Source organism: Camelus bactrianus, chromosome 16, assembly GCF_048773025.1.
Source record: "Camelus bactrianus isolate YW-2024 breed Bactrian camel chromosome 16, ASM4877302v1, whole genome shotgun sequence".
NCBI classification, from domain to species: Eukaryota; Metazoa; Chordata; class Mammalia; order Artiodactyla; family Camelidae; genus Camelus; species Camelus bactrianus.
The window spans coordinates 6,159,283-6,175,704 of NC_133554.1; the positions used below are offsets into that span (position 1 = coordinate 6,159,283).

The following is a 16,422-nucleotide window of genomic DNA, read 5'->3' on the forward strand; positions in this document are numbered from 1 at the left end:
GGTCGGGGGGATGCTGCGGCCCCCGGACAGGGAGAGGAACACTTCAAGGAAACAAATCTTTCTAGAAGAAAGACAAAATGTGGTGCATCCATACAACAGAATATTATTCAGCCTTAAAAAGGAAAGAAATTCTGACACAGGCTCCAATGTGAATGAACCTGAAAACATGACGCTGCGTGAAACGAGCAAATCACAAAAGAACAAGTGTTGGACGATTGCACTTATAGCAGGTCCCTGGAGCGGCCACACACACAGCGATGGGAAACAGGGGGGTGGCCGCCCGCAGCTGAGGGGTGCAGGGGTGGAGAGCTACTGTCTAACAGGGACTGAGTTTTAGTTCTGCAAAATGAAGAGATCTGAAGATGGACAGCGGCGATGGCTGTACTTAAGACTCTTGAACTGAACACTTAAAAATGGTTAAGATGGCATATTTATATTATGTGTATTTGCCACAGTTTAAAAGAAGGAAGAAATTTCTAGGAGAACAAAACGTGCTGGGATAGGGAGGCCAAGGGGCTGAACGCAGGGCTCTGCGAAGGAGGCGAGGCTGAGGCTACCAGATGCTGGGGGAGCTGTGGGAGGGAGGGAGGAGGTGGGGCCGGGCGGCGTGGAGGTGGCGGTGACTGGAAGGGCTGCGGCCTGCGGGAGGGCTTCCTTCAGCAGGTCTGCTTCTTGGACAACTAGACTCTTTTCCAGTGTCTTCAGCCACCTACCATGCAAGGCCTGTTAGTGGGTTGGTTTCTAAAACCAACAATATTTTTACTGTTTTTTAAATGATAGTTTACAGACCAATACTTTTGTAAAATAGAACAGAAATGTAATGGGGGGGGGACAGACAAAACACAAGCTCGAGAAAAAAAAATTATGATATCCATCATGCTGTAAATCGCTCTGTCAAGGGCTTTAAAGTTTCTCAGTGCTTCCTTCCAAGTTCTTGTCATGGACCGGTGACCACCAGCCTCCGGGGTGGCACCACGAGAGTGCAGCCCACTTGAGCGGCACAGCTCTCTTCTTCAACAAAGAGTGCGTGAGGGCACCCTTCTCAGGGACCCCTGCCCCGTGTTCTCTCTTCCTGTCGGACCCAAGCAGGTCCTGGCTGACACCCCTCCTGCCTCCTTAACTCTGTAAAGCAACCAGCCGAAGACGTGCCAATGGGGCGTATGGCCCAGAACCTTCTGGCTTGCCCCTACCCTGGTTCCTGTCTATTTTTAAAGGGAGGGGCCCTGCCCTAAAATGATTCTGACACCAAATCCAAAGTGTATTTCTTTTTTTTTTCCCCTCACATCACCAAGCAACTGACTCAATTCGGACACTGTCCACTGGAGGTGGCATCAGATCCCACGGGCTGAGGGCTCAGTCCTACAAGACGGCCCCCACTACCCTCACCCCCTTCGGGTGCCAGTCACAGGTCCGGGTTGTCACCAGTGCTTCTGACCGACTGGCTCTATGATTGGAGGTTCCCATGACCTCTTCTATGGGTTCCATTAATTTGCTAGGGTGGCTCACAAAACTCAGAGAAACTGTTTGCTTATGAGATTGGCCGTTTAGTATAAAAGGATATAACTCAGAGACAGCCAGATGGAAGAGAGGCTTAGGGCAAGGCGCGTGGGAAGGGGGGCAGAGCTTCCACGCGCTCCGAGCAGCCACTCCCCCAGAACCTCCTCGTGTTCACCAACCTGGGAGCTCTCCGAACAACGTCCTCTGGGGGTTTGATGATGGTTTCATCACATAGGCATGACTCATTAGGTCAACGGCAGTTGGCAGTCAACTCAACCTCCAGACCCTCTCCCCTCCTTCGCTCAGGGAAGTGGGACTGAAAGTTCCAACCTCTAATCACATGATTTGTTCTCCTGGCCACCAGCCCCAACCTTAGGTGCTTTCCAAAAGCCACCTCACTAACATCAGCTCTGGCGTGGTGGAAAGGGGTTTGTTACGAACGTCGATACATTTACCGCCCATCTCACTTGGGAAATTCCAAGGGTTGTAGGAGGTTCGGGCCAGAAGCAGAAGACCAAATATGGATTTCTTATTAGAAATCACAGGATCACGCCCACATCTGGATTCAGTCAGCTTTGGCTGGCCAAGCCAGGGAAACTGAGAGCCTCCCTGAGAACTTTACATCTGTGGGGAAATGAGCAAAAGTGCTAGACAATTTATGAGCAAAACCTCCTCTCAGATATCGTGCTTGCCCCTTGGATTGCTTCTCAAGAAGTCTGCAGTGGAAGGTGGGGAGAATCCGGGTCGGAACCACAGGAGACAAGGCCACGCTTGCCTCACCCCTCAGCCACAGTCCGCAATCTTCTTCAGTTGGGGCCAAGGATTCAGTGGTAATATTCTCCCTTACTCAAGAGCTGGCATTCAGGTTGAATTTGGTAACCCAGCCTCACTGAATGGGTTTTTTAAGTCAGAACCATCCTGGGTTCAAATTCACAAATTCAGGCTCAGCCACTAACTAGCCGAGTGAGTGTGATCACGTTAACTCATCTCCGGGAACCTCGGTGTCTCCTCATCTTTGAAGACACCATCAGGATCTCTCGAGACGTAAGGATTGAAGGCACGGAAGGAGTATAAGGACCTAACACCATCGCTGGTGCTGGAGATGTCAGGGACCAAGAGTAGCAAAGACTGTCATCTGTTGAACTGATGCACAGTCTTAAAGGCGTCTAGTCACGTAAGAACACATTCATTCTCTTACCAGGTCTGGACCATCTGCTTACCTGTCAACTGCCCAGTGACAGAGGGGCCGACTGTCCTGTGGGGACAAGTAGCTGCAGGCCAGGGAGAGCCCCACGACCCGGATGGCAAACAGGGATCCCGGGTTCTGCCGAGATAAGAACAGGAAGCAGGTCACCATGCACGTTGGTGTCAATCAGACTGTTAGGTGCAAAGAAGTTACTCCAAAGAGTAACCTTTCGTTCACGTTATATTTTGAATATTCCCTTAATATGACTATTCCAAACCTAGAGACAGAAAGCCTTCAATTTTTTAAGAGACAAGGGTGCACCTTTTAATAGTGATCTAACACCATTTAACACATTAAAATTTCCAAAACAATGATCACAGTATTTTAAAACAACACATGTTTAATTGGAGGAACTGTTGGCATAGTAAATGGGAAATCAAACCAATTGTGTTGTTTAATTATTAACAGGTAATTTAATTTACATTATGAAGATGGTTATGATCGTCACCAAATTACCAAAATGAGGCAATTATCTAAAAAGCAAGTTGGTGAATACTTTCCATACCAAAAGCTAAGTAAGTATTTATACATTTCAAAATGAGCCACGTAAAAAGAATACTATCTATGTTTTTATTCTAAGATGTACTTTTTTTCATATTCTAACTTTTCTGAAATTGAAGTCAGCCTTAAACAGCATGATTCACAATAGTCAACAGGTGGAAGCAACCCAAGTGTCTGTCAACAGATGAGTGGACAAACAAAATGTGGTCTATACACACAATGGAGTATCACTCAGCCTTAAAAAGGGGGACAATGCTTACGCATGCTACAACAAGGATGGCCCTTGAAAATATTTTGCTGAGTGAAATAAGCCAGACACAGAAGGGCAAATATTGTATGATTCTGCTTATATGAGGTTCCTAGAATGGTCAGATTCACAGAGACAGAAAGTAGGATGGAGGTTCTCAAGGGCTAGAGGCTGGGGGAAGCGGGAGCTGTTTAATGGGTGTAGTGTTTATGGGGAGGATGAAAAATTGGGGGGGTAGGGTGGTGATGGCTCTGCAGCATTGTGACTATAATTAATTACACCTGTGAATGGCTAAAATAAATGTTGGGTACATTTTACTACAAGTAAAAAAAAAAAAAAAGTCAATGGACTCGTCAAGCAATGGAAATACAGTTCTTCCAATTGTCACTGATGACCTTGGCTGCAGCCAGGAAAAAATAAAAAAATTTCTTACCAACTCTGACAAAGATAAAAGGCAGAAATTCCTACTTAAAACACACTGGCGAAATACAGACTGACTTCAGACAGAAGAGGGGGAAAGGATTACAATTCGAAGAAAGAGGAACAAGGCATGGACAGACAGCGAGACCCAAAACATCCTCGGGGCTGTGAGCCGACTCCCGGGCTGCGGCAGCTGATGCGTGCCGTGGGCAGGGGGCCAGTGATGTCCGGGGAGCGGGTGCCTGGCTAGACTACAACCACACTGTAGCTGACCTGCAGCTTCAGCAAACACAAAACTGGTGGCTGGAAGCAAGTTGACTTCAGGGTCTTAGATTCAGGGCTGGTCATGTCAGGGTGTACTTCTTAAGGAGAAGTTAGTTAAATCTGGGACTGGGGGGGTCGGGTGGGGGTGCTTTTTTCCTGGACCCTGTCACTGAGCCTTGATGTTTGGATAGCGACATAATCAAGGCACCGACACAACGTGGAGACAGCTCACTCTGCTTCCACACGAGGAAACTTTACAAAGTGACCAGAAAGATGTCTTGGTAATGATGAATCTGTTTTTTTCATTATTCATGCAAATTCATCCCATCCAGCAAATTGGTCATTTTTGTAAGAGACATTTTCCTGTCCTCTATTCTTGGCTAGGGAAATTCACTTTGGGACCCTCGGTAGCTATTCACTTCTTTTCATCTCTCCCATTCCGTGTTGAGAAGATTGAATGTATTCTTTCCAGATTATTACCAATGACCAATTCTTTCCAAATTTTTTTCAAATTATTCAAAAGATAGTACTAGAAGCCTTAGGGCTGAGTGGGTGGGCTAGCCTGGGAGCCTCAGTACACATTATTCCTGCAGAAAACCATGCCCGTCCACACGTTCACCAACGCAATCGTGGAAAAGCATTCGTAGCTGAGTTGGACGTTGCCTGCGTTAGAGTTCTGCCGGCCCCATTGATTCCTTGATCAGTTTCTAAAATGGAAAAGACAGCAGAAGTGCGGAGGGGAAAGCACACGGGTGACCAGGGAGGATAAAAGTCCAGCTGAGTCCAACGCTCGCATGAAAGTGTTTTCATCCACTTTCAACAGTCAGGAGCACAGGACTTGGGGAAGGCTAAAGCTATTACTAGATATTCTGACCTACTTAGAGGGAAGTTAGAGTTTCTAATTAGGGCACCGTGGCAGACCTGCTAGGCAGTAGATGGAGCAAAACCCTTCGGAGATAAAGATTCGGTACCGATGCAGAAAGTAAAATGTAAAACGACTTCAACAAAGTGATATTTGGTATAAATCCTGAATCAAATGTGTGGTTTTCCTTGAGCAGGAAGGAAAATGAATTATGAAGAATTCCCTCTGAAATATTTGGTACGTCTCCCAGGTGAAAAGTTCTTAGAGAATAGTTGAGGGGAATACAAAATTCTGAGGCTGCTGACCTGTCCCTAAAAATTCCAATGTCTTCTTGGCCAAAGAGCCATCAGAACAGTTTCTGATACTCTAGGGGCTAAAAGGAATGGTTTATAGAATTTGTTGTTTTCATTTGGAAACTATCAGTCTGAGAATAAATAAATGAGCAAGGCAAAAAGGTGTTTCCCCTTGAGTTTTTATCTGATTTTCAAAAACTGGACAAAATTATTTTACTACCTAGGTTTTCATATTTGGACATAAACATAAATGTTAATTTTCCACAGAAGTTAGACCCTAAGTCCCTTGAAATTTTTAATCCAAATGTTTAAGTTTGTTTGGGTTTTTTTTGGCAGGGGGGAGGTAATTAGGTTTACTAATTTATTTTTAGAGGAGGTACTGGGTGTTGAACCCAGAACCTTATGATTGCTAAGCATGTGCTCTACCACTGAGCTACACCCTCCCTGCTAAATCAGAGTTGTTTTATATGACAATGTAAACACTCTCAATTGACAGCGAATTCTTGTCATTCCTGAGCTACCCCTAGGTTCCTACCCCTTTTCCCCACCTCCCCTCAACCACACACACACACACGCACACACACTCTCACGGACCTGCACAGGGGCCTCACTCTTCATGAGATAGCGAACCTTGCCGAGAATGCACTGCTGGAGCTGGACCCAGGAGATGGCTCTGTCTTCCCTCATCAGGAAAGGTGGCCCAAACCTGGAAACCCAAGGGAACGAGGCGATTTCAGCAGAAGAAAAACCAACAGTGCCCAACAGTCAAAAGCATTCGCTCCACTCATTGGCTTCTCTCAACTGGAAAAGAGTGAAGCACCCAGCACAGCACACAGTTGCCCACTGCAGCCCCTCATTGCAAATGGAGACACTGCGGTGCAAACAGCAGCAAAGCCAGAGAGACACTGCGATGAAAGAGATGGTTCCACATGGTCGGCCGGCTGGGATGCCCTCCTCCCCAGAGAGAGAGGAGACTAAGAGAACAGGGGACCCAGAGGAAAGCCAGGCAGAGGTGAGCCCAGAGGGAAGCCAGTCCAGTGGACACGCTGATGACTTTGTGTATCAGGAATATTCTCGTGACCGGGACTGTTCCCACATCCTGGTTTCATGAACACACAGCAGTGAGCTGGTGGTCTGAGAGTGCCTGCTGTGGCCGCAGCTGTGGCTGTGGGTTCCAGCTCTGCCGTGGGTGCCCCCAGACAAATCACTGACCATTGACTGCTTGCTGGCCACCCCGTTCGAGGTTGCGTGCAGATCCAATGGAGAAAGAACATGCTACTGTTGAACGAACGTTGCTAAAATACAGCACAGATGTGAGCTGGTGCGTGTGGACTGGCAGGAGCACTGGGTGTCAACTGATACACACACAGATGGGTTTATATACCTTATCTATTATTGGGCGCTCAGGTGGTTTCCAGTTTTTTATTTAAGCAAAGCTTACCTGTGGCAGGAACTATACACATTCTTTTATATATACATTTGGGTGCCTGTGACTAACTGTTTCTCTGGGACAAAGTTCCAGAAGTGGAAATGAGAGACCAAAGCTATTCATTACCAAACTGCCCTCCAGAAAAGCCACACGAATTGACCAGTGAGGCAAGTGCCCCATTCCTTGGACACTTGCCCAGAATGAGTATTATCCATTTTTAAAAGTCCTTTAATAATCTGAAAGGTTAAGTCCAGCATCTTGCTAATGCCATCAGAATTTCTTCAGCTACTAATGAAGCTGAATATTTTAATAATTTAGTATTTTTAAATATTATTTAATTTAATCATATAATATAAAAATTTAATATTTAATAATATTATTCTTCTGTGAATTAATGTTAATTTATGGCAAGAGTAAAATAAATATTTAAAATAAAAAGAAAGTGAGAAATCAATTAGCCCAGTGTTACATATTGAATAATTCATTCACTCCTTAGTAACATGACATACGCCATTTTTATCACATAACAAAAACGTACTTGGCCTTTTCTGGGTCATTGATTTATATGTATATTCTTCTGCTTATATCACAATACTTTACTAATTAAAACTTTATTCTGTTTTAATAGAACTTTCCTTCTTCCTTCTTTCTCCCTCTCCCAATATTTTCTTGCTTTTCTTATGAGTCTGTTATCCCTGATAAATTTTTACCAACATTTTATCCATCAAAAAATTTTTCACTGGAGTGATCTCTTTTAAACATTTCTATTTGCATTTTATAAGAAAACCATCTGTTTTGGTGTATTTGTTATGCAACCAGTCACTTCCTTGAACTCTTTCATTAGTTTTAATCACCTTCAAGTTCCTGGTTTTCTGGACAGACAATAAAATAATCTGCAAAAGAGTGGTGATTTTATCTTCTCTCTCCTACAGGCAGTTTCTTTTCTCTTGTCCTGCACTGCGTAGGCCTTACAATCCAGCATAAACAGTGGTGAGAGCAATAATAATCATTCCTGAAACCACAGGAAAACCTCTGATGCTTAACTTTTAATTAAGGACAATGTTTGCTATCTGCTTAAGGCAGTTATTTCTGATCATCTTGATCAGATTTCTTGATCAGAAATCCTTGTTGATTGACCTTGTGAATGGATATTTAATTTGATCAAATTAGAATTATTCTAGACTGAATTCTAAGTACATATCTACACATCCCAGACATCATATAAAAGAAGGATGCAGTGAAACATACCTGCTGGCCTGCTGGCCCGAGCCCACCAAGTTACAGAAGAGGATTAGCACCTTGGTCTCACTGTTGACGGGAAGGGCTAATCGCTGACCCTCACGGGCAGACAGGCGCAGGGATACTGGTAAAACAGATGGACGAGCTGAAGAGAGAGCATTATAATCTTACACACTTGTATTCTTAAAGGACCTGCTCTGCTGGGTCAGAACCCTGGCTTCTAGCCGCTCTTCTCTTTGAGGGTACCTGAGAGCATCTCCTGGCCAGGTGACAGGGGGGCTTGGAAGGCATACACATTATCTCCCTCTGCAATCGTGTTCAGGTCCTCTTCATCAAAGAAGGACCGCTGGAGTCCACTGGGATACAGTTCAACCAAGATCACCTGGAACAAGGAGGATCATTTTCCCTCTTGTTTCTGAAAGGGAGCTTAACAAATAAGAAGTCTAAAAATGACTGAGAGCCTTAAACCTCTCTTTTGCTCTTTCTTTCCTTTAAGTATTTTTAGTAATAAAACACAGCAGGTATAACAATTAGATTGCAACTCAACTGCAACAGCAGAGTATCTAAGGGCTGAAGGAAGAGCAGGAAGAAGAAAATCGGAAATCGAAAGTTTCATACCCAGCTAAACTATCGTGCAAGAAGGAGCCTAAGTTTGTTTTCTGTCTGTGAGTTTGTTTCTGTTTTGTAAATAAGTTCATTTGCCTTTTTCTTTTTTTAAACCAGGTGGGGAAGGGGATGGGAAGGGATAAATTGGGAGTTTGAGATTTGCAGATAATAATTAGTATATATAAAATAAACAGCAAGTTTATACTGTAGAGCACAGGGAATTATATTCAGTACCTTGTAGTCACCTATAATGAAAAGAAATGAAAACAAATACATGTATGTCTATGTATGACTGAAACATTATGCTGTACACCAGAAACTGACACATTGTAAACTGACTATACTTCAATTAAATAATTAATTAATTTTTTAAAAAGGAGCCTAAAATAAAGCCCACTTCAGGTAAAAAAAAAGTGAGGGGGTTTACCACTAACACAACTCTGCTGAAAAAACTTCTAAATAGTATTGCTGACTTTTTTTCCACATTATGTCATATATGGGAAATATCTGTATGGAACACAGAGGTGAGCAGAAGAAGCTGGTTTTATAGTGGAGGAGAGGGGTCACTGCCTTGAGGGTCTTGGCTATTCCCAGACCCAACTCTGTCCCCTGAAAGCCTGAAGGAACCAACAACTCAGCACTCATAACCCATTCAGGGCACAGTGGCTGAGAAATTCTCTTGTAAAAGATACATTTCAGGGTGAAACAGACAAACTGAACTCAGAAGGCAAACTTGAATTGTAAGAACCAAAGAAAATGGTACATATTCATATGCGTAAATGTGCACTGGCTATATAAACCTATAATGATAACAACCATTACCACTACTGTAACCTGTGAGAAAAGGGAGCAGGGATTCAAATATTGGATAATAATATCCACCTACAATAATATCTAAATCGAAAAGCTATATGGGAAATGAAAGCATAAATTGTGTTGTTTGGGAAAATTAACATAAGACCATGTTAGGCACGCATGTTGACATGTCAACAATAACCAGTGAGAGCATAGGAATATAATGTATATATCCCAAACTAGGAAAGATGAAATAAAGAAAAATTGCTCAACCCAAAAGAAGCAGTAGAGAAAAAAGAAACAAAAGAAAAGCAGAGTAAATAGAAAGCATAAAATAAAATGATGCAAATGAATCCAAATACATCCATGATCATAGCTGGAATAAACTTACCAGTCAAAACAAAATATCAAAATAGATGTTTAAGTTGCAATCAAAATGCCCACCCTGCACTTAGGCATCTCAAGTGACCACCTCCCTGCACAGACACATCACAGCTTTCCAATTCCTGACACTCCTTCTACTCTCTTAATGTTTCAAACTCCACCTCTCAGACTGCCCCCCTTTTGATCTTTTATTACTGCCTTTTTTTCCCCAGGACTCTTTCTCACCCACTGTCCTGCTCTCTTCTCTCAATAGATCCCCATATAGCACTTTGGGCTTACAAAGCAAGATACACACATTTTTTCCCCCTATTTGAGATTCTCGTTAAAATGGGGACCGAAGTCCGAGGGACTGACTGGGTAGGGCAGGAAGCAGCTTGAGTGATCGTGGTGGTTACACAGATGTACATGCATGTAAAAATTCAACAAGTTATAACATTAAGAGCTGTACATTTTATTGTATCTATGTTATTCCTCAACAAAAAAAAAGCTTAAAATATTTTTCACTTAGAAAAAAAAAAAATCCCAGGAGGTCACCAGGGAAGTGTAGAATTTTCATATTACAGTTAAAGACACAGAGGACCAATTACTCTGTCTAAGGTCAAAAAACTAGAAAGTGACCAAACCACAATTAGAACCCCGTTCTAAGCCCTTCCCATCATGTGACATTGCTTTTCACCACCATCACCTCTACCCTGTCCTCAGGGGGCAGGGCGGGGGATGCTGGTAGGAGTCTGCCCTCCAAAGTCACAGTGACAGGGGAGGGTACAGCTCAATTGGTAGACTGCATGCTTAGCATGCACAAGGTCCTGGGTTCAATCCCCAGTACATCCATTAAGTAAATAAATGAAAGAAAGAAAAAGAAGGAAAGGAAAAAAAGGAAGAAAGGAAGGAAGGAAGGAAGGAAGAAAGGAAGAAAGAAAAGAAAGATGGAAAGAAAAGAAAAAACCCCACAGTGAATCCAAACTCTTTACCAAGAATCTCAAAAAAAAATTTTTTTTTAATTGAGCACATCCATCCCCTCTCTCCCAGACTGCCTCTCTCATGAACACATCCCCAGTTCCTTCAGCAGTGCCTCGTATTTCATTTACTGTCCCTTCAGTATCCTGCCTTGTCTCAGGACTGAAAATATAGACTAGCAACTTCAGTTCTGAAATCAAACGATCTGCGTTCAAATACTGGCCCAGCCACTGCCCTGTGTGACCTTGGGCAAGTCACTTACCCTCTCTGGGCTCACTGGTAAAATGAAGATAATTGTAATATCTACCTCACAGGATGGCTGGGAGGGGTCAGTCAGCTATGAACATGAAGTTCATAGAATGGTGCCCAGCACTTAGCAAGCACTACTGAGCGTCAGCTATCGTTGAAACAATGATGATCGTAATCACCATCACCTTCTTGGAAGACGAAGGTGGTGTCCTTTTTTGGTTATTCTATGAAAATGCAGGGAGAGGTCAAAGCCAGTCATCACGGACACCACGGTCTACTAATCAAAGAGAAACTCATGAATCACCCTGGAGTCACCAGCAAGCCAGAAATTATCCTAAGCAGCCTAGACAGCTGGCCCAGTCAGCATTCATCGTCCGGTGACCAGGCCCCAGTGCAGTGCCACCACACCTCATCCGCAGAGACGCCACCTTCTTCTGCAACCATCTTCCTCAGGGCTGCCACCGTGCTGAGGATGGGCACGGCCAGGCCGACCCGCAGGAACCGCTGGCTCTTCGAGGGGAAGACCAAGGTGACGCTCAAGAATCTGGAAAATAGGAAGGAAGCCACATCCTTAAAGGACTGACATGAACTGTTGCCAACATCCCTGATACTGCATCAAGTTCGGCACTTGGGCAGGTCTCTGCTTCCCGGTGGGGTTACTGCACTTTAGGTATGCTGTCACCAGGTGGCAGTGGAGAGCCAAATCGCCAAGGGTCTCAGCTGAGTGTAGTTTCCCAGCAAGTTAAAAGTAAGATATGTTATTAAGAATGACAAGACAGATCTTCCACAATTTATGATGGGATTATGTCCCGTTAAACCCATTCATTGTACACTGAAAATATCTTAAATCGAAAAGGCATTAAATACACCTAACCTACTGAACATCATAGCTTAGCCTCGCCTACCTTAAAAGTGCCCAGAACACTTACATGAGCCTACAGTTGGGCAAAATCATCTCACACAAAGCCTATGTGAAAATAAAGTGTTGCCTTTCACACCATCATAAAGTCAAAAAATTGTAAATCGAACCATCGTGCGTCAGGGACATCTATAGAAATCTATGGTCTCAAGGTTCTGTATGCTAAATAGATAATCTTAAGCAAAAGGGAACTTCCCCCCTTGGTAACAGGACACAGCCTTTCTGTCCGATCTCTATGGATGCTCTCTCTGGCTCCACTTGTAATTAGCCAATTCACACAACTAGTTAGCAGAGCTGGGACTGGAGCCGAGGGAGTCGGGCCCCAGAGTCAGGGGTCCTAACCACCGTGCTAAGCTGCATCAGGCCAGGAACCACAGCTCACAGCAGACATCACTGGATGGTGTCACTGATGAGAGGCTAAACCAGTGTTATATTTGTGGCACAGAAAATCAACAGCACAGGAATTCAGAGCAGAAAGGGGGACTGAGTTGCCAGGAAAGGCTTTATGAAGCCATCCTGTCTTTACTGCATCCTAACGATGGATGGAGGATGTCAACAGATAGAGAGCAAGAGAAATGGCTTTTCTGGAGGTGCGGAATACAGGGAAGAAGTGCTGGTTCCAATGCCAGGGAAGGCGTCCCGTGTAGGAGCTCACTGACCTTCCACGAGGCTGACACTGGCCAGCTGCCGTAACGGTCACTGCAGAGCCCTGGGCTCCTGCGACGCCTGCCCTGCATGCTTCTTACTGTTACAGAGCTGAGCCTCACCACGCCTCCCCCCTCATCCCGCCTCCTCTTTTCTTTTTCTTCTCCTATCTCCCTACCACCCTTTTCCTTTTCCTTTGCTCCTTAAATAAACCTTTTCCTACACCTTCACCGAGAGGAAAAAGGATTTGGAAGTAAAGCAAGGGAAGGCAGATGGTGACAGATTTCTCCGGTTTGCCCCGTCTGACCGAGTGGTACCAACTGGCCTGTGCCGGCTCCTGAATGGGCCAAAGTCATCAGCCTGGCAACGGGGCCAATAAACAAAAGCATGTTTATATAATTCCTTCCTCTGCTAAGGAAGGGCACAGTAACCTTTCACGTTAATTGCCCCATTTAATAACTCAGTGCCCCCCAGGTACAAGGCTGGTTTCTAGAGAAATGCTTGGCTGAGAAGCAAAAGGTTGCCCACGAGGAGTAAGGATGGAAGTCAAGTTGGCAGGCGTGGCACTCACGTACCTCGTCTGGCGCAAGGGGATAGGCAGGGACACACACAGGAAAGGGTCAAAGGTGTTGCTCTGTTTCAGGCAGTGGGGACAGGTCAAGGAAGATCTGCAGGGCAAAGGAGACACATTACAGTTTCATCACAATTGAACCATTTGGCAGTTCCTCGAACAGTTAGTTACCACTGTAGTTCCACTCCTAGGTCTACACCATGAAGAACAGAAAACAGGTATTCAAATCCTTGCACACAAATGTTCATGGCAGCATCGTTCACAAGAGGCAAAGGGTGGGCACCACCCACGTGTCCGTCGATGGATAAACAGGTAAACAAAACATGTTATGTACACACAATGGATGATTATTCAGCCATGCAGTCCTGACATGCGCTACAACATGAATGAACCTGGAGAACAGCATGTGAGTAAAAGCAGCCAGACACAAAAGGCCACGCATTTTATGATTCCATTTCTATGAACTGTCCAGAACGGGTAAAGCCACAGAGACAGAATGCAGACCAGTGGTTGCCAGGTGCTGAGAGGAGGGAGGAATGGGGAGTGACTGCTTAATGGGGAACAGGTTTTCTTTTGGGAGGATGAAAACGGTTAGGAACTGGAAGGAGATGGCAGCTGCAGAGCATCACGGATGTGTGCCCACTGAGCCGCACACCTTAAAATGGCTAATTTCATGCTATGTGACTTTCAAGTCTCGTCACATGTATTAATGCACTGAGTGTGGGAAGGGACGCTGTAACCCTTCCAAATAGAAATACAGCCTTCAAGCTCGAAGGTCTCAGACTCACTGTGCCCCTAAATCACACAGGAAGCTTTTTTTCAAATGCAGATGTGGAGGCCCTACTCCCAGAGATTCTGTTTCAGGGCACCCAGGGAGAGGGGACAGGCATCGGAATTTTAAAAGCTCCACAGGTGACTCTAGGGTTCAGCCAGGCAGAGAACCACTGATGCGGTGGCCCTCCTTACTGTGGGGATAGAGGAAATCAAGTTCAGAAAACAGCAGCTACTAACAACAGCTGACGTCAAAAGAGAAGTTACTATAGAACCGGGCATTGTGCCTCTCCTAACCCCTGTGCTACCTGTAACAACCAGGATTAGCCCCATTTCACAGAAGGAAAAACCGAGGAGTGGGAGGCGAGGGATAAATTAGGAGTTTGGGATTAGCAGATACAAACTGCCATGTACAGAACAGACAAACCACAAGGTCCTGCTGTATAACACAGGGAACTACATTCAATGGCTTGTAGTAACCTGTAATGAAAAAGAATATGAAAAAAGAATATATATGTATAACTGAATCACTATGTTGTACATCAGACACTAACACAACATTGTAAGTCAATTATACTGCAATTAAAAAAAAAAAACTGAAGCACAGAGAGGGTAAGTCACTTGCCCAAGGACACACAGCTCTTAAGTGGTTGAGCTGGCTCAGGTTCCAGAGTCCATATCGATCATCATTTCTTCAGAGTCTTTAGTATAAGTAAATCTGCATAGTTTATTTATATTCTTTAAACTCTTTTAAATTTAACACTCCCTTATTTAGCACTTATCTCTAAAAGTGAAAGGCAACTTTTATATTCCACGCAGGTACTCCTATTTTATTTCTTTAATCATATAATGTGGCAGATTCTGCCAAGATGTGAGGAGTTTCCGGATGCTACGCTCCTTATCCTAAAATCTACACGAACTTCCTTGGGAAGAGGGAAGAATATCCCACTGGCAGGCCATGCTGTCCCCACCAGACGGCCCGAGGCCTTAAGTCAGCAAGGACACTGGAGCTGGGATCAGAAACAGCTTTCCTAAGTCTCTGCAGAAAGCACCAGTCCTGCTGGAATGGTTTTCCATCAAGCAGACAAAACTGAAAAAAACCAGGGCCAAGCAAGAGACCCTGAGGTTTTTGGGGTGCTGTCCCAGGCAACCCTAAGTGCTCTGCTCATAACAGGTTGGTTTTCCGGGATGCAAGTTAACACCAAGCATTGATTTTAGAAAACAGAGCAGAGTTCAATCACTCTCGCTGCTTCTGCTAAATCTCCCTTTGGGAAAACCGTGGTGATGCTTTGGTCAACAAGATGTCTCAGACATGGAGCCCCAGCCACCAAGAGGAGCTGACACTGGTGGGATCTCCCCTGGCACCCCAATTCTCTTCTAACCCTTCTCCCACCCTCACCCAACACGTACCACGACAGAACAGAGGCCTGAAAGATGTATTTTTGTCGTTGGGAAATTTCCAAATCTCTGTTTCACATTTAAGCAAACAAACGAGACGGGAGTATTTTTCCTTGACTTACTCAATTTTTGTTTAACCTACTAAAGCTAAGCGAGGCTGCGTTTTTCTTGTAGATGCATCCTATTCAACGGATGCAGGGACGTGGCTTTCTACTGAGCCAGGAATCTCTGTCAGGCGTAAGAGATGTGTAGTTTGGGAAAAACAGAGAAAGGTCTAATTTTGTCTTTAAAGAATGAAGGAAACATATTTTCATAATAAACCACAGACAGGATGTGAAATGCACCTGTTCCTCAAAGGAGGAGAAATGGGGACAGTGAGAGGGACCAACAGATCAGGGAGGGAGGGGCAGCGTCACTGTCACAGAAAACTCCAGGTATTACCAGGCTCCAGCTCTACCCCCAAATGTGGCCTGAGGGTCCTTTTGTCCTCGCCATGCCCTCCATTCACGGTCCTGTCCTGCTGTCCCCCACATGCTCACAGGGGAAAGGGACAGAAATCACCTGCTGCCCTTTAGTGTTCACACACCCTTCTCCCTCAGGTATTTATTCTCCCTGAAACAGCTTCTGCTGCAAAGCCAGCCTCTCACCTGCTGCTGGAACTCAGAACTGCTCTTTCTTCTCCATCAGTTACAAACGCCCAGAAATGACACTGCAGGTTCGCACTCCGGCCTCTCGCTGCTGCTGGACACACATCTTCCACCTCAGACCTGGCTGGCTTTACCTGCCTGCTGGCTGGGGAAACGCGTGTCCACACCAGCAATGGTAATTGTGACAACACACAAGTAAGATGTCTCCTCGCCAAGAGCTGTTCTGAGAAAGCCTTCTGAAACATACTCTGCTGAAAAGGGAATGTGCCTGTAACTGGGACCAGGTTAGGCTTGCTGTGAATAAAAGCTAGGAATGACATGACGAGATGAACACGTGCACACACGCACACACACGCGCGCATACACACACACACGCGCGCATACACACACACGTGCGCGCACACACGTGTGTGCGGGCAATCCCTCCTCTAGCCAGAACTAACATAGCAACAATCCTTGGCTATTAAATTTGCAGATGTTTT

At 44.9% G+C, this 16,422-nt stretch overlaps 1 protein-coding gene across 4 annotated transcripts in view; it reads right to left on the reverse strand.

Moving 5' to 3' along the window:
- Positions 1-16,422, reverse strand: part of USP43 (ubiquitin specific peptidase 43) — a 48,440-nt gene that overhangs the window by 13,682 nt on the left and 18,336 nt on the right. For 3 of the 4 annotated variants that reach the window (XR_012499363.1, XM_074342201.1, XM_074342200.1), the window contains exons 4-9: positions 13,129-13,221; positions 11,398-11,533; positions 8,245-8,380; positions 8,008-8,143; positions 5,925-6,036; positions 2,718-2,821 (exon numbers count right to left, since the gene is read on the reverse strand). Coding sequence is in view for 3 of the 4 variants with exons in the window: in XM_074342201.1 (XP_074198302.1) it covers positions 2,718-2,821; positions 5,925-6,036; positions 8,008-8,143; positions 8,245-8,380; positions 11,398-11,533; positions 13,129-13,221 (717 nt within the window). In the remaining variant the exon portion in view is untranslated. The remainder of the gene's footprint in view (positions 1-2,717; positions 2,822-5,924; positions 6,037-8,007; positions 8,144-8,244; positions 8,381-11,397; positions 11,534-13,128; positions 13,222-16,422) is intronic. The other variant, XM_074342202.1, reaches the window with a different exon arrangement.